This window comes from Mchenga conophoros, linkage group LG6 (genome assembly GCF_057382185.1).
Source record: "Mchenga conophoros isolate Kocher_MC1m ecotype Shallow Benthic linkage group LG6, M_conophoros_male_GT1.1, whole genome shotgun sequence".
Taxonomy (NCBI): Eukaryota; Metazoa; Chordata; class Actinopteri; order Cichliformes; family Cichlidae; genus Mchenga; species Mchenga conophoros.
The window spans coordinates 27,521,571-27,543,986 of NC_140531.1; the positions used below are offsets into that span (position 1 = coordinate 27,521,571).

The 22,416-nt window shown below is 38.5% G+C and overlaps 2 protein-coding genes across 7 annotated transcripts; both read left to right on the forward strand.

The window, feature by feature from the left end:
• Positions 1-2,795: 2,795 nt before the first annotated feature.
• On the forward strand, positions 2,796-12,874 carry znf207b (zinc finger protein 207, b). Of its 4 annotated transcripts, none has more exons than XM_085277204.1 (11): positions 2,796-5,503; positions 5,988-6,114; positions 6,253-6,391; positions 8,011-8,193; positions 9,054-9,129; positions 9,288-9,340; positions 9,453-9,577; positions 10,059-10,157; positions 10,942-11,187; positions 11,573-11,729; positions 12,092-12,874. In XM_085277204.1, exons 1-11 carry the CDS (start codon positions 5,463-5,465, stop codon positions 12,241-12,243), a joined length of 1,398 nt encoding a protein of 465 aa, XP_085133330.1. In that variant the 5' UTR covers positions 2,796-5,462; the 3' UTR covers positions 12,244-12,874. The 4 variants fall into 4 exon arrangements, with proteins under 4 accessions (XP_085133330.1, XP_085133329.1, XP_085133332.1 ...); XM_085277203.1 differs by having other exon boundaries at positions 2,797-5,503; positions 9,450-9,577; XM_085277206.1 differs by lacking the exon at positions 10,059-10,157 and having other exon boundaries at positions 4,281-5,503.
• A 133-nt stretch (positions 12,875-13,007) lies between these two features.
• Positions 13,008-22,134, forward strand: LOC146572798 (uncharacterized). 3 transcript variants are annotated; one of them, XM_085277208.1, is made up of 5 exons: positions 13,008-14,052; positions 19,233-19,586; positions 19,904-20,293; positions 21,219-21,328; positions 21,762-22,134. In XM_085277208.1, the coding sequence occupies exons 1-5, from the start codon at positions 14,031-14,033 to the stop codon at positions 21,957-21,959; spliced, it is 1,074 nt and encodes a 357-aa protein (XP_085133334.1). In that variant the 5' UTR covers positions 13,008-14,030; the 3' UTR covers positions 21,960-22,134. The 3 variants fall into 3 exon arrangements, with proteins under 3 accessions (XP_085133334.1, XP_085133336.1, XP_085133333.1); XM_085277210.1 differs by having other exon boundaries at positions 13,008-14,037; XM_085277207.1 differs by lacking the exon at positions 13,008-14,052 and adding an exon at positions 17,001-18,231.
• The last annotated feature ends 282 nt before the right edge of the window (positions 22,135-22,416 follow it).

Consider the following 22,416-nt stretch of genomic DNA (forward strand, 5'->3'; position numbering starts at 1 on the left):
GCTGACAGGAGAAAAAAATGCTGCTGTGTGGAGAGGTATTTGCTGGAAAGGAGCTCAAGAAAGTGTCGACACTTTTAATGGCCAGACAGGACTTGGAAAGCTTTGTAAAAGCAGTGAAAAACAGTTTGACACTATGTGCGAGGAGACTGACAGAAAACTGAAAGAAAAGGAGAAGTAAGGTTGGATCTTAAAAGAAAATCTGAGCATCCAGCCGAGTGAGAGTGAGAAGGTCAAAAAACACCAAGCGACAGAGTGCAAACAAGGCAATGAGGTGAAGCTGTCACTAAACACAACAGCAAAGCTGGCAGGGGGGTGCGGGGGGGGACCATTGAGTTTAAAACTCTGTAGGAACACTGTGGAAAAACTTCATCCAAGACAGCTGAATTTTCAAACTTGAAATGATGGCACTGGTAGAAAAACATTTGGCCAAGCTGAAAACAATTAAGTCGAAACACCACCAGAGCAAAACTGAATGCCAGAAAAATTTCAAAGCTTTGGAGGACTGTCTCAGATGTGAGCTGGCAGCAAGAAAGAAAGAAAGAAAGAAAGAAAGAAAGAAAGAAAGAAAGAAAGAAAGAGAAAAGGCTTCAGAAACAGAGAAGAGACAATAAAGAGAAGTAGCTTTCCATGGTGAGGAGTTTGTCAACATGGTGAGAAAGCTGGAGGAGGAGATCAGGCTCATCAGGCTCACGAGCCATGTAAAACGCTGAGCTAATGCCATTTTACCTCATCGTTTGAGTTACATGATAATATGATGGATTGTAAGATTTTTTCTTTTCAAAATGAAAATAAAATGCTTTGTGTGTCTTTTTAGGAGCTTACCTTAAAAACTGACGAAGGCAAAGCCGAGATGAAAAGGGAGAAGGCTAGAAATGGAAGTAGTAGATAAACAGAAGAGATTAGGAAAGCATGAACATAAAGTGAAAAAAGTTGAAGAAAGAGCAACATAACAGGAATGCAAAAAGAGAAAAAGAAACAGAAAAACAGAACAAAAAATAAGGAGAGATATAAAAGAAAAGAAGGAGGAAAGCAGAAAGACAGAAAAGTAGGTCTCTCTTCCTAAACCCCATTTTCCCTTTTACTTAGTAACTGCAGTTAGGTCCATATATATTTGGACAGAGACAAATGTTTATTTTATAATTTTGGTTCTGCACATTACCACAAAGAATTTTAAATGAAACCACTCAGATGTAGTTAAAGTGCAGATTTTCAGCTTTAATTCAGTGGGTTGAACAAAAGATTGCTGCCAATGACAGCCTGACATCTTGAACTCATGGACATCACCACATGCTGTGTTTTCTCCTTTTTAACACTGTCAGGCCTTTACTGCAGCAGCTTGTTTGTGAGCCTTTCTGTCTGAAGTTTAGTCTTGATCAAGTGAAATGCATTTGAAGAATATTCCACTTCTTTGCTTTAATAAACTCCTGGGTTGTTTTGGCTATATGTTTTGGGTCATTGTCCATCTGTATTATGACGCCCAATCAATTTGACTGCATTTAGCTGGATTTGAGCATTTCTTTGTACATGTCTCTGAACATCTCAGAATTCATTCGTCTGTTTTTGTCCTGTGTTACATGATCAATAAAAACTAGTGTCAGAGTGCCACTGGCAGCCATGCATGCCCAAGCCACAACAGTGCCTCCACCGTGTTTTACAGATGATGTGGTATGCTTTGGATCATGAGCTCTTCCATTTTTTGCCATCATTCTGGTAGAGGTTGATTTTGGATTCATCTGCCAAAAAATGTTTTTTTCAGGACTATGTTGTTTTTTTATGGATTTTGTTTTTGTTTTGGGGTTTGTTTGTTTGTTTGTTTTTTCATTTTTAAGCAAATTTAAATTTAACCTTTCTCTTCTTGAGGCTTAGGAGTGGCTTGCAGATGGCAGCGAACCCTCTGTATTTACTTTCATGTAGTCTTCTCTTTATGGTGGACTTGGATATTGATACCCTCTGAATGTTGTTCACTTGGTTGGCTTTTGTTGATCATCCACCACTGTTGTCTTTCTCTGATGGTTTTTTCTGTTTTCGAGGTTAAAGGAAGGCTTTTTTTCATCTGCATGGAGTGCTCCTTTGACTGCATATTGTCTGTTGACAGCGAACTCTTCTAAATGCAAGCACCACATTAATGGCATAATGAAGGAATGCACACACCTGCCAATGAAATACATGGGCTAATTAGTCCAATTATTTTTGTTCCCTTTAAAAAGAGAGTGGCACATGTTAAGGAGCTGAAACTCCTAAATCCTTCATCCAATTTGAATGTGGATACCCTCAAATGAAAGTTCTACACATTATGCCCATGTCCATTATATAACAATAATTGTATTTGTATTGTGTCTAAATATATATGGACCTAGCTGTAAATACACCTGGCATTGCAACAACTTAATAGCAAAAGGTATAGATATTTAGCTGTCTGGCTACGTGAACATAATCCTGAAGATAAAGCATTTTTTTTGGTTCTGTATACGTTTTACTGGAGTGACTGCATGTTATGCAGGAGAAAACACCACCATCCTGTGACAAAACTTTAGAACTACATCAAAATAGTCCCACAGACCTTATATTTAGGGCTGCTCAATTAATCGAATTTTAATCACGATTACGATCGGGGCTTTCAACGATCATTAAAAATGACTGAGCCGATTATTAGCCCCTCCCTCGTGCTTTACTCTCGCGCTGCTCCGTGTGGCAAATCGAGCGCACCTCTCTGCATTTCGAACACCCGTCACATTCCGGTTGTTCAGTGATGACGCGACGAATCCTACTTCCGGGTCTAAAGTAGTCTGCGTTTAATATGGCTTTTGTGTTGTTAACATGTTTAATGTTATGTATTTTCTTCTATTTGATCTCAAAAAGCTCCTAAAACAGTCAGTGATCACTGTTGACCTCTCTCGGCTTTTATTACCGCTAATCATTTATTTAAGCTCAGTTTTTAAAACCTTAGGATGTAACTACAGCCCAGCCCATGCAGCAGTATATGAATGACTAACCTCGTATTGTGGATGGATTATCTCAGTTGTTCTCCTGGCTGAAGTTTGGTCCTTTTACAGCATCCTGCCATGCGATTACATTTGTTCCTGACCACCGAGAACACTCACGGTAACTTTTATCGAGTGGAAAAAAAGTTAGCTTGTTTATATTATGCTAACGTAGCTGTGTCGCTAGCGGTCACGCAGCACATCATTATATACCAGCTAGCCCAACTTCAGTAACCCTACAAACGTCACTGCTGTTTAGTTTTCTGTCTTCATTTATGCTGGAAGTGATAACAGAGCTGTACGTTTTAATTTGTTTCCAAAACCCCGCAGTCAGGACATGCTATATTGTATTTAGATAGAAGCTAGCGAGCTAACTCCCTGCTAACTTCTAACTCCTTTAAATGTCATAAATTCCGTTTTCATGGATGCCTGGATGTTAAACTCAATTGTTACACCTGAGCAGAACGCTGATCATTTTATTAAAGATGAAAGACTTTAGACAGTTTTTCAACTCTCAGTAATGCCATATGATCGTTTGATATATGGACCTGCGGAGTTTAGACCCAGACACGGCTAGTGACGTCAGACTGAACAACCGGATTAAGAGAACCCAAGGGAAGCTCGGAAAGCTAAGCAGAAGTTATTTGGAGAGGAGAGTGACTGCCGTTGGTTGAAAAGAGAGGTAAAAAAAACCTTCAGTGGTGTGGAAACATTATGGGTTCGCAGAGTCAGACGTCAAGTAGACATAGTGTGTAAACGTTGCTACGGTGTAGTAGCTGCACCACAGAGGAACACTGCAAAGTTCACTAAACATAGATGTTTACATTTTTCATTTATTTTTTATATTGCAAACATTTGCACTGTTATCAGTATTTGCACACTATTTTATATTATTTTTTTAAAGTCATTATTCAATACATTGTTATTGTTAACCCTTTAAATCCCTGTAGAACCAGAACCGCGTAAGCTAGCGCAATAATTTGTTTTGCATAAGAAACCGGAGGAGTTGTACTTACATCTTATGTAAATGGCCTGTATTTATATAGCGCTTTACTAGTCCCTAAGGACCCCAAAGCGCTTTACATATCCAGTCATCCACCCATTCACACACACATTCACACACTGGTGATGGCAAGCCAGTGACAAGCTTATGTCATCAGCTTGTCCTCGGTCACTTAATGCATACATATTATTAAAATATGGGCTATAACAGTTGTATTGATGTATAGCAACTTGAAATGCTCCCAAAAATGGCACTACAGCATGTAAAAAAAAAAAAAAAAAGCTCTGGCGGACTTGGTTCTATGGTAGGTCTTAAAGGGTTAAATAAATATCGTCAAATAATCGAGATCTCAATTTCAGTGAAAATAATCGTGATTATCATTTTTGCCATAATCGAGCAGCCCTACTTATATTAATATAAGTATATTAAATTACATTATAGTAAAACCATTTTTTAAATAAAAACCATCCTCAGATGCAAAAGTGGCGCACAAAAGCCAGTTTTGTTATCGACAAAACTGTAGTTTTTACACCTAGTATATTTTTTTTCCATTTATATGATGGAAACCTCTAGACTCCACGCAACAAGAAAAAAGTCAACACTGGTTAAAAGAAAAATATGGATAATGTGGCAGCTATTTATTGATGATATAATCCCCCTGCTGTAATCTGTGCCCATGCAGCTATATCATTACTTCTTGTTTTTAATCTTGTTAAAAATATATGAAACACGTAATACCTATCATGATGATAACTTTAGTTCATCTTTCTGGTGAAAGTAGATCTTTGCACATTTATTGGGTTACAGTTGCCAGTCAATCATGAACTATGTTTTAGTGTCCATAAAGCTTTTAAATATGTTGGTGGATAAACGCTTCTAACAATGGTTATAGCAATACAAGAAAATGTCAGCAGTTATTTCAGTAAACGGATCTGTTAGAATAAATAATATGTAAAGAGAAAAACCGTCCTGTAAGTTAAGTTCCAAATAAGACATCATTGACTATCAGCCCAATCTGCTAATATTCTTGTTTTAAGACTTCGTGAGTCATGAACGTTTTCGTGAGACATCAGTGTGTTGGCCATGATCAAGACAGTTGCATGTTACATGGCGAGCTGGCTTTGGGAGGTCTGTCCATCGGGGAGTGTTTTTGCTATAAAGGAATGATGGAATGAGACACACTTCATTTTAAGTCTCCAAGTGCTATTCAGCACCAAAGGTTCGCCAGAATATTGCATTGCAGTGAAATCAGTTATTTACTTCACCTGTCGGCTATCCTGTCTACCGTGCTTCCTGTTTTGAACCTCTGGGCGTGTCTGTGACGCTCATTTCGTATTCGCGCGAGAATACGTTCGTTACAACTTCCGCCATTGAAGCGCCATTTTCGGCCTTGTCACGGGATTACAGCATGCTGTTCTCAAACAGATAATAAGACAAGTGTTTAGAGTTTTGATACCGGTTTTCCAGTATTTCATAAAATGGGGCGAAAAAAGAAGAAGCAGATGAAGCCATGGTGCTGGTATCCTTTTTGTTTCGACGATAAAGTGCCGCTGTGGAAAGACGAGGGGCTACATGTTAGCTCGACAAAGGGAAGGCCCAAACTAGCCTCTTGACGCCCTAAAGCTTGCGTTAGCATTAGCGACTGGCACTCACGAACTTAAGAGTTTTGCTGGTTGATTTTTACTTAATGAGATATTTTTAAAGCTGTAAAATACTCGGTATCGGTTGTATTTCATTTCTAGTAGAGTTTGGGTTCGTGGTGCTGGTTACAGGAATCGAATAATACCTTGGATATTAACGGCTATGTTAGCATTTAGCTTCGTTTATGATTCAATCTTCAGGACTGATCCGTCTTTAGATTTGTGTAACCAGACGATTTGCGCTACTTAGTCGCTGAGTGATGGTTATTTTAAGCAGTTCTTATGTTATTTTGCCGGCTTGTATGGTCGCTGAATTTCGATCTTGTACAGTGTTACTGGGCAGTCCTTAACTTCAGTTTCCAGGTACTGTAATCGAGACTTCGACGATGAAAAGATCCTCATTCAGCATCAAAAGGCAAAACATTTTAAATGCCACATTTGCCACAAGAAGTTGTACACTGGCCCTGGCTTGGCTATTCATTGCATGCAGGTATGGGTTTTTAATTATTAATAACCTTATTAAGATTTGTAGCATCTTTGTTTAAAAAAACACACACACACACACATTAGTTACAGGTAATTGAGTAGTTATTCGAGTTTGTGGTGACTCACTTTGCATATTTTTCAGGTGCACAAAGAGACGATTGACAGCGTACCAAATGCAATTCCAGGAAGAACAGACATCGAGCTGGAAATCTATGGCATGGAGGGAATTCCAGATAAAGACATGCAGGAACGAAGGCGAACGTTAGAACAGAAATCACAAGGTTTGTTCACCTATGCAAGGGCTGTGCTTGTGTTGACTAAAACCTGGTTTATATTATAGGGTTTGTAATAGAGCAGGGCGATATGGCCAAAAATATTTATCACGATATATATTTGAAAATTTGCGATAACGATATAACCGACGATATAATTGATGCGAGACAAAATACAACTCCACAACATTACTAGCGCAAAAAGACAACCTTCCATTTATTTTCACTTAAATAAGAAGCTGGTTTTTATGTACATTAAAGCTTTATAAAAATGTAACAGTGCAAATGCAAATTCCTTGCTGAAAGTTTAACCAAAAGGCATTTCCAGTAGAAATGGGCTGACATATCCTGAGCATAACCATGTATAATATCCACTGAAGTTAAAAAGAGGTGCTTTGCAACATTAAACTGCAGTGTGCAGTACGCATTTTTCGGACCATAAGGTGCACGGGATTATAAGGCACATTAAGCGAAACAAAGCAGTCAGATAAATCAAACTTTATTAAACTCATTCTTCTTGCTTCCTCCACTTCTGTACCATTGATTCATTAATGTTGAATTCTCTGGCAGCTGCTCTATTCCCATGTTGTTGCAGTATATTAATGACTAACCTCGTATTGTGGATGGATTATCTCAGTTGTTCTCCTGACTGAAGTTTGGTCCGTTTACAGCATCCTGCCATGCGATTGCATTTGTCTCTAACCATGAAGAACCTTCACGTTAACTTTTATAAGTGGAAAAGTGTTAGTGTTCGTCCTCCAGCTTCACTGTTTATGTTATGCTAACATAGCTGTGTCGCTAGCGATCACGTAGCACATCATTATATACCAGCTAGCCCAACTTCAGTAACCCTACAAACGTTACTGCTGTTTAGTTTCCTGTCTTCATTTATGTTGGAAGTGATAGCAGAGCTGTACGTTTGATTTTTTTCAGAAATCTCTCAGTCAGAACATGCTATATCATGCTTAGGTAACTAGCGAAACTAGCGAGCTAACTTCCGCTAGCTTCCTGCTAACTTCTAACTCCATTAAATGTAATAACTTTTGTTTTCATGGATGCCTGGAAGTTAAAGTTGAGAGGCACTTTATAGTTACACCTGGTAAAGCAGCAATGCTGATCGTTTTATTAAAGATGAAAGAATTTAGACAGTTTTTAACTCTAAGTGATGCTGCAGTGTTGTTTGACCTGAAGTATACGGAGTTTAGGACCCAGATTACTCCCAGATTTAAGAGCATCTTAGTCCGACAAATACGACAATAACAACGGCCGCTTGCATGTTCTGCAAAAAAATGTGCTTTGTCGTGTATCTGACGGACAAACACCAAACCAGTTCCACATCACGGAAGTTGCACCATTTTTACAAACCAATTCTGGTTCATCTGTTTCACTCAACAATCGGCCATGTGCGTATGAAAACAAAGGCACTGCGCATGCGCGTTTTACTCATATTCTATCGCGATATTTCATTTTCCTATCGTTGCCTAACATTATACCGGTATTACCGTGAACGGTATAATATGGCCCAGCCCTAGTTTGTAATATGATGCACGAGTCTTAGTAATCTAATATAGTGTTATGGTATGGGTTACATAAGATTTTGCTTAGGTGTCAACATTTTCTGTTTTCAGAGAGTCAAAAGAAGAAGTCAAACAATCAGGATGACTCTGATGAGTCTGATGATGATGAAGCTGGACCGTCAGCTCAGCAGGTCACTGTGGTCCAGGCCCAGGCAGGTTATGCTGCCCCAATGGCACAACCTGGGATCCCTCCTGTGGCTGGAGCACCAGTGATTCCTCCTGCAGGATATCAAGGCAAGGTTTTTTATTTATTTATTTTTTTTACAAACTTAAAAATCTATGCATCAACTACACATATGAAACTGGCTTCGCAGCTGATCAACTTTTAATTCCAGTTGCAGTTCTGCTTTTTAACTAAAACCGTTATTGTGTTGAATTGTTTTGCAGTAGTTTCTCATGTCGCCATCCTTCACATCCTTTTCATTTCCTTTTGCCAGTCGATAGAAGTTCAAGTTCATTCCAGGTTTATTTCAGTTTAAAAGTATTCTTTTTCTTTCCAATTGAATTGTAATTCTAATGCTAGGAAATCTTGCATCCACAAATTCACAATATTTTTAAATGTTTTTGCTAGATGGATTTTACTGCTGAATCACAGCTGCATTTAAGGAGACATGGGAATTTGATTTCTGTAGCACGTTACATAACACATTCCTGCTGGATGTGTCTCTAAATTCATCAACAATCTCAGATAATTGGTGTAATTGTTGGTCACGCATGACCCGTAATTAACCAACAAATCCACCTCAGTATATATCTTAGTATTTTTGTAAGTTTTTAGCTACCTTCTTAAAAAGTTGACAGTATTAATGCAGTTTGTCCACCAGAGAGCACCAACAAATAATTTTTGTTCAGCGGTTGTATCTATTTTAACCCTATAGATGATCTGTCATGTATGCTTTTAACACACTCCTTCAGTTTTTTGCCACAAATATCTAAATATACGACTGAAATCATTCAAGAAACTAAATGGAGCCTGTGAAAATGTAGTTTATGTATGTGTATCCTTTTGCTGTGTTTATTTGCCTACTTGTTTGATTGTTTGTGTGGCATGATGAGTTATTGCTAAATAAATCTTCTCTAACCCGTTGTTACAGGAATGCCTCCTATGATGCCCGGTGTTCCTCACATGATGCATGGCATGCCTCCTGCAATGCCTGGAATGCCACCAGGGTAATTCATTTACTAACTTTTGATTTAATAGTAACTTTACTATCCAGTGTTTTGTCTGTAGGGATAATACAATCATGGAGCTAACTGAAATGCAGTTTTACTGTAGTTCACTGTCAGATCAGTGTGTCCAATTTTCTGTGGGTCTCTGCTTTTTGCAGTATGATGCCAATGGGAGGGATGATGCCCCCAATGATGCCAGGGATACCCCCGGGTGAGTTGTGCTTGCATTTCAGAAACAACCGTTGAACTTATATTACACAAAGAACTAAATTTGACAAATGTGATCATGTAAACACTTCTGATCCTGGTTCATCCTACAGCAGTCCCACCCCACATACCCCCAAGGCCAGGAATTCCTCACATGGCCCCAGCCCCTGCAGTCACTCGACCAGCCGCACCTGCGGCCCAGCCAGCTGTCACCAAACCTCTCTTCCCCAGTGCAGCACAGGTGGGCATTGTAACCCCACTAACACACATGCAGTGACTTCTTTAGACATTTGCCTCAAAGAGATGTTATTGTTTTCTTAGGTCTCATGTTGTTAATGTAGTTTACTTTATCTGGAATTAAACCGTCAACAGGGTGTTTTATGATGTCGTTGTATACATAACAGGATTTTTCCAGGCTCAAAATTTAGGCTTGGAGTCTGTGTCACTTGCTCATATTTGCTACATTTCTGGTTGATTGATAAACAAATTGTCAGAAGTAGAACATAAAAGAAACCCCACTCAGATAAGCTGGTTAAAATTAGTCTTGTATACCAGAGGAAAAAAACCCCTCATATTTTATTTCCCATTTGTTCTTGTTTCTGATGTGTCCCTTTGCTTTCTAACCTTGTTTAGGGTATGTTGTAAAGGGTAAAATTCAGATTAAAAAACATTGTAGACATGTTACATGCAAACGCTGTGGTTTCCTTTCCACCATGCTGCAGATGGGCTCTGGTGTTCACAGCAGCACAGCAGCTGTCTCCTCTCCATCTGCAGACCCTCAGTCTGCGTCTCCCCAGCCTCCCTTTCCTAATATGCTACAAGTATGCTCACAGACAGGATTCTGTGCTCTGTGGCAGCTGCATGTTGAATATTTATTAACACTGCCTGTAAATTCTGAATTTGCAAACTTAAACATGGCTGGATACTAACCATATTTGCTTCATAAGTCTACTTGTGCACCAAAATAGCCATGCTGGCCATGATGTTGGTGTCACAGGATGGGCATCTCTGACAAGAACTGACATGTTTTGTTTGTGAGCTTCATTAGTGTGCATGCGCTTTAGTTAAAATAGGCCTAAGATGAGATGAACTTTATTTAGAATCTTCCACTCTCTCTCAACCTCAGGAGCATGATGCAATTAGTACCCAACAGATTTTGCAAGATTTTTATTTTTCTCCCTTAACCCGAGTTCTTCCCATCTGAAGTGCTATAGATACTTCTAGTTCTTCTCCATTTAATGTAAAAATTGCACTGTGGTTGAGACAAAATAGCGCAACAGCTTTGTTCCAATTAAAATAAAATGGAAACAAATTAATTGGGATTATTAAAATCATGTGTAATTTGTGTATTTAAGCTTCAGAGTAACCAAATCATAATACACTTGTACATTACAGTGCTTTAAAATGTAAAGCTTAAATCAAATGATTAGTTAACTTTTCCATTTTTTTTAATGTTGTTACTGAGATGTCATCTTTTCACTGTAATTTTTAAAATGAATTTATTTTGGGGTTATTTTCATTCCTTTTTTGCATATTGCAACATTAAGCTAGTATCTTATTATTAATTTAAAAAAAATCAGTTATATGTATGGTGTCTTTGCACAGGCCCAGCAGACTGTTCCAGGAGTCGCAGGAGCTTCAAGTTCCCTCAGCACAGCTGCCTCCACTGACCCACCCAAAGCAACATTCCCTGCCTACACCCAGCCCTCTGTCTCTTCTTCTTCCACTTCTTCTAATCCCTCTAGCAGCACTGTGGCCAAACCCCCAGCCACAGTGACCAGTAAGCCTGCTACCCTCACCACCACGAGTGCAACTAGTAAGTTGATCCACCCTGATGAGGATATCTCACTGGTAAGTTGCTTGAGCTTTCTATTTTGCCCTTTTCACAGTAAGTAATGACTGATACATATTTATAATAGCACATTGGGCAATAGACAATAATAGACTGGTGCAGTATTTGACCACCAGCTTGATTCTGTATATCTTGATCATAATTCAGCTATATATTCAGAATATGTTTGAAGCTAAACACTTTGGTTGCACATCCTTAATACTACTTAGTAGTTCTTCTTTTGTGGTTATGTTAAAGGATGATTCTGAACTTGAACATCCTCAGTCTGAAATCAGGGCACGTCAACATTGGTACAAGTTCCTCATCATTTTTTTGTACTGTAAAGGGGCATAACAAAGTTTCTTTAGTCTGAATGTTTGTTCTGTGCGTTGTCCCTGCCAACAGGAAGAGATGAAGGCCCAACTTCCTCGTTACCAGCGTCTTGCACCAAGACCTGGTCAGGCCCATGTGGCTGCTCCCCCAGTGGCAGCTGTGGGTGGTATAATGCCCCCACAGCAAGGCTTGCCACCACAGCAGCCAGGCATGAGGCATCCCATACATGGTAAGAAAATCCTTTTTTTTTCTTTTTTTTTTTGGCAGTGTACAGAATTGTTTCTGTTCTAGCAAACTCATTTTTTGTGTAACTCACTGTTCTACCAGCTTGTGCTCATTACCTGTCTGTGGATCATTTTAGTTCACATTTCATTGAAAGCTTAGCTTTTTCTCAGCAGTCTCTGTCAAGTAGGTGTTTAATTTAAAAAAAGAAACCGCAACAGGAAAAAACCAAGTATATTTGGCTGTTTGAAAAATATAATTAATTGAATTTTGTAGATTTGGACAGGAAGGTGTATGGTGCACAGCAGGTGAGATCAGATGTCCTTTTGAACAGTAGCATTAAAACACTCCGTGCTCTTCTCTCTGTAGGTCAGTATGGTGCCCCTCCTCAGGGCATGCCAGGCTACATGCCTGGAGGGATGCCTCCATATGGGCAGGGGCCTCCCATGGTGCCCCCTTACCAGGGAGGCCCTCCCATGGGTATGAGGCCTCCCGTCATGTCTCCGGCTGGACGCTACTGAAGCAGCAAAGCAACCTGCACATTAGGTTTGAGGTTAACACCTTTCTATCACCCTTGTGCTTTTTCAAACCTAGCTGCAAGCAAAGAGCATAAAGACCAACGGTGGTGAAGACAAATATTTGTTAGAACACATGGACATTTAATGTAACATCTTTATTTGAAAAGAGCCAAACACCACATAAGTTTTTAACAACTATAACGTTGTTAACTAATTACATGTGAGGATATATTTTTCCCCTTAGGTTTCACTCAGGTTCATAGAAGTGAAGTGTGTTTAAATGATTCATATTTCTTTTGAAGCTGCTGGAGTTTCATGAACGTACCAACTCCTTACAAAGGCAAGTTTCTCTTGTAAACATTTAATCATATTTTTGTTTATTTCTTTTGGTGGAATGATTGAGGCCCTCACAGCATGCTTAGATGCTGTTGGACATTCGTCCCCAACCTTGGTTGGTGAGGGTCTCAGAAACTGGTTCCAGTTACGTAGTCTATAAACTCCATGACTCATCAGGCTCTAGTTTTATTCTTTTTTTCAGGTTTGATTTAAATATTTCCTGGTCCTAAGTCTACTTGTATACATCCTTTGTAATGTTTTATCAATCTGTTGTAATAAAATCCATCTTGAAATCCAATGCTGGTTTGTCCTGACGTGCGTGGAGGTGAGTCATGAAGGTTTGTACTGATGTCTTTTGTTTTTCTGCACAGCTTAGGGATTTGTTTAATGGCAGAATCTTATCAGGTAGACAAAGACCAAGTTTGCCATCATCTGTTTTTTGTTGAGTGCATCAATCATTGCCTTAATAATAGACTGATTATGAAAAATAAATTAAAAAAAAAATTCTTTACATAAATTCAGTAGCCTAATAAAGATTTTACATGCTTTGAGTTTGTGTACTTCCAGCCAAAAACTGAGATGTTGGCTAACTTTATGTTCCAAAATACTGCATGGTACCTGTGATATGATGGAATTAACTGCAAATTAAGCAATACAGTTGCAGTACACCCAGTCTGCAATGAAGGAAAAGCTAAGTTTCATTTCTGACCCATTAACTCCTACACACACACACACACACACGGTTGACTGCTTTAATAATGTTGGTGTCTGTCGTGGTCATCTCTCTATTATGCATTGAAGAGGGAAAGCAAAACAAAGCCAACAGCAGCAGCTGAGTTTAACATATTTGTTTTTTAAGGTGAGGTCTTTGCTATTTACTTTAGACTTCATTATAGTGTTAATCACTGTCTGCAGCGTAGTGCTTATTTCTGCAGTCTCTTTCTCCCTGCAGTTTTTTTTTAATTTAAAGAGTAACTAGCACTGTCATTTCTATAGGAAAAATAAAATGCAAGAACAGACACCTGAGGGTCTTCTTGTGACCACTGCTAACCCCTTAACATTATATTTCTAAAATGACAGTAAATCAATGCCTATTATTATTTTCCAAAGCACTTTGTTTGGCTGGTCTTTACCACAGTGCTGGCCTGTGTTGCTGCGTGGTTTTGTTTTAAATCCTAGACGTATCATAGTTGTCGGACATCTGGGGTTATCCTGTTACAGATTGCTGTCTATAAAGCAATCCGTGAAAGAACAGACACCACAGGTGTGCAAATCTGAGTGTAGTGCATATATGGATTAAAAACAAAAAATAGCAGTTTTTTTAAAAAGAAGTGCTTGTAGGTATTTGATGTGGCACAGTGTTTCCTCTGCCCATATCACTTACTGCTTTGTATTTGTTTTTGTCTGTAGCCCATCCATATCAGCTTTTCAGCCTTAAAACCCAATCAGCTGGCATGACAGGTCAGTTAAAACTCAGTAAGTACCTGATGATGTTCTAGTGTGGCTCCATCCTCTACATGTGGATGTTAGGCCTTGTATTATTAAATTTCACACCAATCAGCCACAGCACATGAACACTTGGACTACACGTCTCCCAGCAGCAGATTTTAAGATGATTAGTGTCACTTCATCTGTGAGTGGTTTCAAGGTTGTGGCTCATTAGTGTGATGTCAGAAGAGCTATGCCTGAAGTGACATTGAAATGTGCACTGAGTTTGTCTCTCTTGTCCTGTCTGAGTTTGAAAATTACAAACATGGTAAGTAGTCGTGGGATGGGCCGCCAGTGTCACCGGGGCTTCTGTCAAAGGGTCAGTTCACCCTGATTTCGCAAGTGGTGTCTAACCTGATTGCTCTTAGTTTTTGTGCTTGCTAGGTAAATTCCAGCATCTTACTAACTTTGCACATTGACATTAAAGAATTTCTGTCAAATGTTTCACACCAACGTGATTGTTCTCTGGGAAGTTCCCTTCAGTCTCAAGAATCATCACTGTTTTTGTTCCTTGTAATAAGTAAAATGATAATATGAATTTCCCCTGAAGTGTTTTTGGGAAAAACACCATGATTTCAGGATTAGTCTTATATAGCAGTAAAATTTAGGCTAAACTTGAATTTTTTTTTTCTTCACCTTGCTGTCTTACACATTCTCCAAAACAATATCACATTTTTTCCTGAACATAAAATTGTATCGAGAATATCTGAACCAAAAAGAAGCAAAACAGGACACCACAGGTGAGAGCTGAGTAGGAAGGTTGTTTTAAACTTGGGTGAACTAACTCTTAAATTCTGACATAAGAGCTAATGTCTGTAATACGTAAAGTGAAAGTATTGATACTGGTTAGGTGTTTTTTGGTTTTGTTTTGTTTTTTGTTTTTTTCCCAGCTTTTTGGGTGTTTTTTTTTTTTTTTGTTTTCTTTTTTTTGTTTTTTTGAGGGGGGGGGGGGGGGTTAGCATCAGGCTCATGTTTAGACCAAGCTATTGGATTTCAGATGTGCTTAGCTATGAGTCTGTCTAACATGTGCTTCTTATTCATGTCATAATGGTTTTCTGTATCAGATGCTTTATTTCTCTCTCCAGATAGTAAAATAAATATAAGCTGTCATATAAAGTACAGAAATAATACATGTCAATTTAATAAAAATAATTGAAATTTTCTGTTGACACTTGTTTTCTTTAACGGGTCTAAAAAAAAAAATACATTCTGGTTTATAACATCCACGTGTTCATGCTTGTAGGCATTCAGAAACTATCTGCCCCTCTACGAGTCACTGCTCCGTCACAGAGTATTAGTCAGATTTTAACCCCAACTTCATGATCACTAAATGCATGTTAACCCAAGTTAAGGTCAGAATTGTGATTTACTGCTGATTAACATACAAATAATTGTGAAACAGTGAAAACCTTGACTTTCAGTGGAATCTAATTTCTGTTAGTGTAATAAGTTACTTCAAGTCCTTCCGTTAGTCACGTCACACTAGTCCTTCAGCAGTTCTGTTGGCTTCCGGTTAAATATTGTATTGTTTCCGCTCCTCACCTGTCACATGAATCCTCTGTTCAGAGTTAATTTACATGCAAATTTGTTTTGACTTGTCAGGTACTTTTGTTCTTACCGTTTTTAACTCTTCTGTGTCACATGACCTTGAATGTTTTGAAAAGGCTCCTAAAGTAAAACATGTTATTGCACATTATTGCACATAGGTGCAAAAGTTCATCAAGGTATTTGTTTCACCTGCCATCGAGTAGTTGGTGTACAATACAGTATTAACCCTTTAAGACCTACCATAGAACCAAGTTCGCCAGAGCTTATATTTTTACATGTTGTAGTGCCATTTTTGGGAGCATTTCAAGTTGATATACATCAATAAAACCATTATAGCCCAAATTTTAATGATATGTATGCATTAAGTGTATAGTAATTACATAAATTGCAAAAAAGTTACAAAAAAATTTAAAATCGTTTTTGTGTTTTTAACATATATTTCTAGTTAGAGAAATTTAAGAGGTTTATCTGTAAATACAAAAAAGTTGCACAAAATAGTTTCCCACCACAGGAAATTTATTTTAAGTGTCTTCATAGTTTTATTTTTGAAATACATCAATTTTTATATACTGCAGGAAAAACAAAAATATGTATTATAATGCAAATTTGCAAAAAAAAAACAGCATATGCATCAAAATAAACTATTTCCAGTAGTGCAATATGAATCCTAAGCATTCCAGAAACGACACAGAAAGTCATAAAGTCAAACATAACTTTTAAAAACACAAGTATAGACTCGTAAGGTCCTGATGGTAAAAAACTACATTTCCGCGAAATGACGTCACTTCCGGTTTTGGTCATGGTGGACATGCAAACCGATTATCAAGTGATGACGTGACGAATTCTACTTCCGGGTCTAAAGTAGTCTGCGTTTAATATGGCTTTTGTGTTGTTAACATGTTTAATGTTTTGTATTTTCTTCTATTTAATCTCAAAAAGCTCCTAAAAAAAGTCAGTGATCACCGTTGACCTCTCTCGGCTTTTATTACCGCTAATCATTTATTTAAGCTCAGTTTTTAAAACCTTACAATGTAACTACAGCCCAGCCCATGCAGCAGTATATGAATGACTAACCTCGTATTGTGGATGGATTATCTCAGTTGTTCTCCTGGCTGAAGTTTGGTCCTTTTACAGCATCCTGCCATGCGATTACATTTGTTTCTGACCACCGAGAGCACTCACGTTAACTTTTATCAAGTGGAAAGAAAGTTAGCTTGTTTATATTATGCTAACATAGCTGTGTCGCTAGCGGTCACGTAGCACATCATTATATACCAGCTAGCCCAACTTCAGTAACCCTACAAACGTCACTGCTGTTTAGTTTTCTGTCTTCATTTATGAAGACTTACTTAATTACTTAAGTAAGTCTTCATATAAAATTCTATTAAGTAAATCTTAAGTAAGTAAGACTTACTTAATTGCTTAAGTAAGTATTACTTACTTAAGATTTACTTAATAGATTTTTATTTGAATGCATCCACATTCAGCCACTGAAGTAAAGATAACAGTTCAAAAATAAAGCGAGTTCTCAAACTGTGACTCATTATTCAGAAAAATGCTATAAAGCCACCTCTGACACCTAATTGTGGTTTTCCTGATACAAATCTAGAGCACGAAATTAGTTTGTGCAGGTCGAGGTTGCACGAAATGCACTTTTTTCTACCATGCTTCAGTTGTTGATGCATTCAAATGACATTACACTGCTGTCCTATTTGTTCTGTTTTTCTTATATCTGCTAATTGGAATGTGAACAATAGCATGATGAATGTTTTGATAACTGGAATTCCCCATAAGTCAGAAACAATGAGGATTCTTATCTAGATTAACGAAATACTCGGTAGTTTTGTCTGTAGATAGAAGGTGAATCGCTAATATTGAAGAATGATCCAATTGTCTTATAGCTGAGACCAAGTTTATTTAACATGTACTGAAGCTGTTACATTCTTCAGTAAAAACTTGAGATCTGAATGTTTTCAGAGTACTTTCTTGAGTTTCTTGATTAATTTTTCAGTAATAAAATATCTTTTTAGCTCCCTTCAGTCACTGGACCTATTTTCTAGTCTCTCTCCAATGATGCAAATTATCATCAAAAAGCAGACACATCCTGTTCACGGACGAGTCTTCAGCATCATTTCCTCTGGGACATACAGAAATACTATGTGAGGAAAGTTTTTTTCCGAAACATGTGAAACCCAATTAATGCAAATAAAGCTCTGCTATTGAAGTTAATTGAAGTTAAGACAAAAGAGAGCACATGCTGCTTCTTTCTTTAGAGCCAGTGCTCAGCAAATACTCAATATGATCCTAAACTGTTTCAGCTGAGGTGTTAAATGCTTTAATTCATGGCTGTAGGAGGAGCTGATCCAACAGTCGTGATGTTCATTTGTTCGCGCTTCCTCTTGTGAATGTCTTGAGGTTTGAAGGTGGAGCTAATGGAGTTCCTCTTGGTTTCATTTACTGTAAGACACACTTCAAATTCAGTTTTTTACACTTGCATCTCTGCTGTTATGGTTTCCATCAGTGGCTTCCCACAAGATCTTAAGTGTGTGATGTAAAAGATGATTTGGATCCAATACCTTGCTTTTTTGTGGGCTGTAGTCATCACGCAGATTGGGTTTGGTAAGTTTGGTTGTGTTCCTCAGGCTGGTGGCTGGTGGTGGTTTGATCACTGGTTTTTCTTTCAATGTGAATTGTGCATGCGGCACAGTGGTTTGGGTAATTTCTGTGCGAAGGAATCTGAAGTCACTTGGAGTGCTGGTGGATAAAATGATAGAAGCAAAAAAGAGCGCACTGGAAATCTGTGAAAATAGTCTGGTCACATTTATTGAACCTTTTTGCCTTTTGTTATAGTGTGAAATTGAAATATAGTCACTAGGCAAGTCTAATGTCTATTACAATGATAGATTGTAATCTAGACTTCAAACATACAATTTGTTTTACATTCTGCTGAACAATACTCTTCATATTTAATATATTTGTTGCCCCCCCACTGCAGTAATTATCTGTGAAATGTTTTAAAAAATACGTGAAAATTATCTTTATTTTTCCAACACTTTAAAACATGCTTATCTAAAATGGAAATTAAAAAGCAACTAGAATGGTTTGCAAATCATTTGAACAATACATTTAACGGAAAAAAATGTAGAGAGATCTTTTGAATTTTTAATATGTAACAGCTAAAGCCTTATTATGTTATACAATACTATCATGAGTCAGAGGCACTCTTTCAAAAGTAAAGATGGGAAGTGGTTCACCACTTTGTGATCTTGGCGTAGAGTGCCAGTTGGTGGAACTGGTAACCTGAAAATCTGTCACATAATGCCGTTTGGTTTGAGAATAACATCCTTTTCAGTGAATATCTTCCTTATTTCAATAAATGCCAAACCACATTTTGCATGTAGTACAACAGAGCGGCGCATTAAAGAGCTTATCGTTCGCTAGAAACATTTGTTTAGGTGCATACTGTCTGTATACGTATACAAACACATACACCTTCATTGCTGGTATTTACATTTTGCATACCCCAGTTTTATGAAAATTTGGGCTAAAAATAAATTATGTTTAGTTCTTCTCTGTTTGTGATGTGCTTCTTTTTTTTGTCATTTTAATTTCATCTAAAGCTCACAGTGAGATTCGCTTCTTGAAGCGGCATGAGGGTGAATCTGTCGTTCTTCCCTGTGAGATTGAACACAGGGACCCATCGCCCTTGGGAGTCTACCTGAAACGCACCTGGCTGAATCATAAAGAAGTGCTGTTCAAGTACACCAAGGAAGACTTTACAGTTGACAATTCTGCTGACAAAAGCCGCATTAGCGTCAGTGGAGACCCGAGCCTTTATTCTCTGAATATCACCATCTCTCAGCTGAACGCCAGCGACACAGACCGCTACTACTGCGAGTTTATCGTGGAAAATCTTTCCTCTGCAGATGAAAAGATACCATCAAAGACGGAATTCTTCCTCCTTGTTGGTGCTGGTGAGTGTACTTTTTGATTTATTTTAGGTTTAGCATTAAACTACACTTACACTTTCCAAACCATATTACAGTGCTACGATGAAGCTTTTTTTCTTTGGGGATGTAAAAAGCGTAACATAGCGTCTCAGCAGTGCCTCAAACATCTTAAAAGTTTAACAGAGCAGTTCTGGTTGTTTGTTTTTTTCCTAAGTATGGCACATTTCCTCCTTAACATATCATGCCAGACTCATGCACATAATAAAATCAGATTTGGAACTTGATCCTTACTAGTGGCACCCATATCCATTATATCGTTTTTATTCCCTTTCCTTTTGGAGATGTCCCTGAGTCAGTGGACACTTATCCAGAGTACGTGATAGAGAGATGTGCTGGGGGTTCGGCGGTACTCCCCTGCCTCCCCCAACGTGGGGAAGGCTTGGCCGTGGAGGGGGTGATTCTAAAGAGGCAGAAGGGTCGGGGACCTGTAGAGCTGCTGTACAACTCAAAGCAGCACCACAGCGGCAGCCGTTCTTCCTCCTCCTCTCAGTTCCCTGTTGACAGGGTCCAGTTGTCCTCTGCGCCCGGCCCCGGCGGCATCACCTACAACCTCACCCTGCAGCAGCTGCAGCCAGAAGACAGTGCTTTGTACAGCTGCCAGCTGCTTCTGCACGGTCAACCCGATAGCAGTACCAGCCTAGGGAGACGTGTATTCTTTATTTCTGTACAAGGTGGGTCACATCACAGTGAGAATTTCTCACCAGGTGACTTCAGCTGACTGGTATTTGCTGTTCAAGATGAAACTTCTTTCCATACTAATTGTGAAAATTTCTAGCTTTTACTAACAAAGCTGCCACTGATGATGTAATCAATAACACTGTGTTGCTGTGGGGCTTTTACAGCCAGCAAAGCTTATGGTCTGTATTAGTTTCACATCAACAATGTTCCAATGTCTTTTGCCCTTTTCTTTCTCTGTAGGCATGTGAAAAACTGATAACACAAAGACAATAGCAGAAATTAATATATTGTGCATGTGAGATAAGTTTAATAAGGTGCTAACCAAATCAATCTGATAGCGCTAGTGATGAGAACAGGAATATTTCTGACTCATTTCCTTTGATGGTATCTGGTATTGAGGGGTTGTTTCTGAATGTAGTGTGAACTATATCCTTTAAGCTTATCTTCAATTTGGAAACAACTGAAAGCTTTTTGTTTTTTATTCTAATGAAGTCTTATTTTAAAGTTGTAATCATTTGTGTCATGATGTTCTACATTTCCCCCTCTGTAAACAGATATCCTGTAATCTTCAGCAGGTTTAGGGATGTGTACACTTTGTTTTTAAGGCTTTAAAGGTCATTGTGCTGCTTAGCATATCTCCTGCTTTTAATGTGCAAACCAAATCTTATCAGATGTTTGATAACATTTGCCTATTTATGAACATTTAGGGGATTTTTTTTTTTTTTGGAGCTGTTTATCCTAAAGTTTGCAGAAGTTTCCACACTATCTGATATCCTTTTGAGGTATATTATTCAAACTGCAGCTTAAAACTAAGAAGGAAGTGACTTCTGATTCTGATTGTGTGTCTATGTTGAAGAAAGGGGAATGGTATGGAGTTTCACATTTTAAACACGCCTTCCTCTTTCTGCTTCTCCTCAGGTGGTCATTGGTGCGGTTGCTCCAGTTACTCCTCTCTGCTGTACGTTTTGTCATCAGCTGTGGGCGTTCTCCTCCTCCTCCTGCTCCTCACTGGATGTGTGTTATGTAAAGTGAGTGTCTTTTTTTGATTGTGATGTGCTACCTTGAGTATGCTCGTACACAGGGGCAAGAGAGTGAAATCTAACTGAAGCATTAGCACAAGCAGCACCTGTTTGTTAAGATCACGGCTGATCTGCAGCTCACCACAGAAACCGCGCTGGTTTCACAACTTTGTGCAGCCAGTTATCAACATGTTTGTCTTAAAGTTCAGTGAAGAACACTTTCAAAAACCCTCTTCTTCTTCTTAGTTTAACAAATTTGTATCATTTACTTACATTATGTGCTTAAATTGGCCTTTATTTTTTCCAAGAAAGGGTCAGGTTAAGAGTTCCCACTAAGGATGTCGCCTTGAGAGAAAATGACAAACTTTGATTTTGACACAGGAAATTGAGAATGTGTGTTAAGTCTTTATTTTACTTCTCTTCCTCGCTCAATGATTGTCAGGGCAAAGCACGCCACAATGCGAAGTCACATAGTCCGGCCCCTATCTACGAGGAGATGAAGTCTCCCAGTCAAAAAGAGACCCCTCTCCGTCTGAAGGACATAGGGTGCTCCGAGTACAGAGACAGCCCAGCGAAGAGATCCTCGTCAGAGAACCACTATGAAACTCCAAGAGCAGCTCTCAACAGCATCAAAACCTAGAGCGACACTCGCAACTCCAGTTAACACACAGAAGAAAATGTTGCAGTTGGACATTTGTGCCTGAACTTGGCTGGTGGGGGTCAGTTCACTTTCTGGTTTGGCGTAAATATTTTTCTGGCTATGTGCATCCTTTGTAATATTTTATTGACCTGCTGCAATAAAATCCATCTTGAAATTCAAAGCTGGTTTGTCGTGATGTGCGTGCGGAGGTTTTTTCTGCACACGTTTCATTTCATTTGTCATCTTGTTTTTGTTGAGTCCATCCATCACCCTTTAGGGGGTCTCCACAGTGGATCACTAGTATCCTCCTTTCAGTATACTGAGTCATCTGAGGTTTTCCTCATTTCTTCCTTCGTGGCATCTCCATATTCAGCATTCTTTATTCCATGTCTATGCTTTGCTTCAACTTTTCTTTTTCCTTTTCATACAATATTAACAACTAAATTAGCTCTTAGTC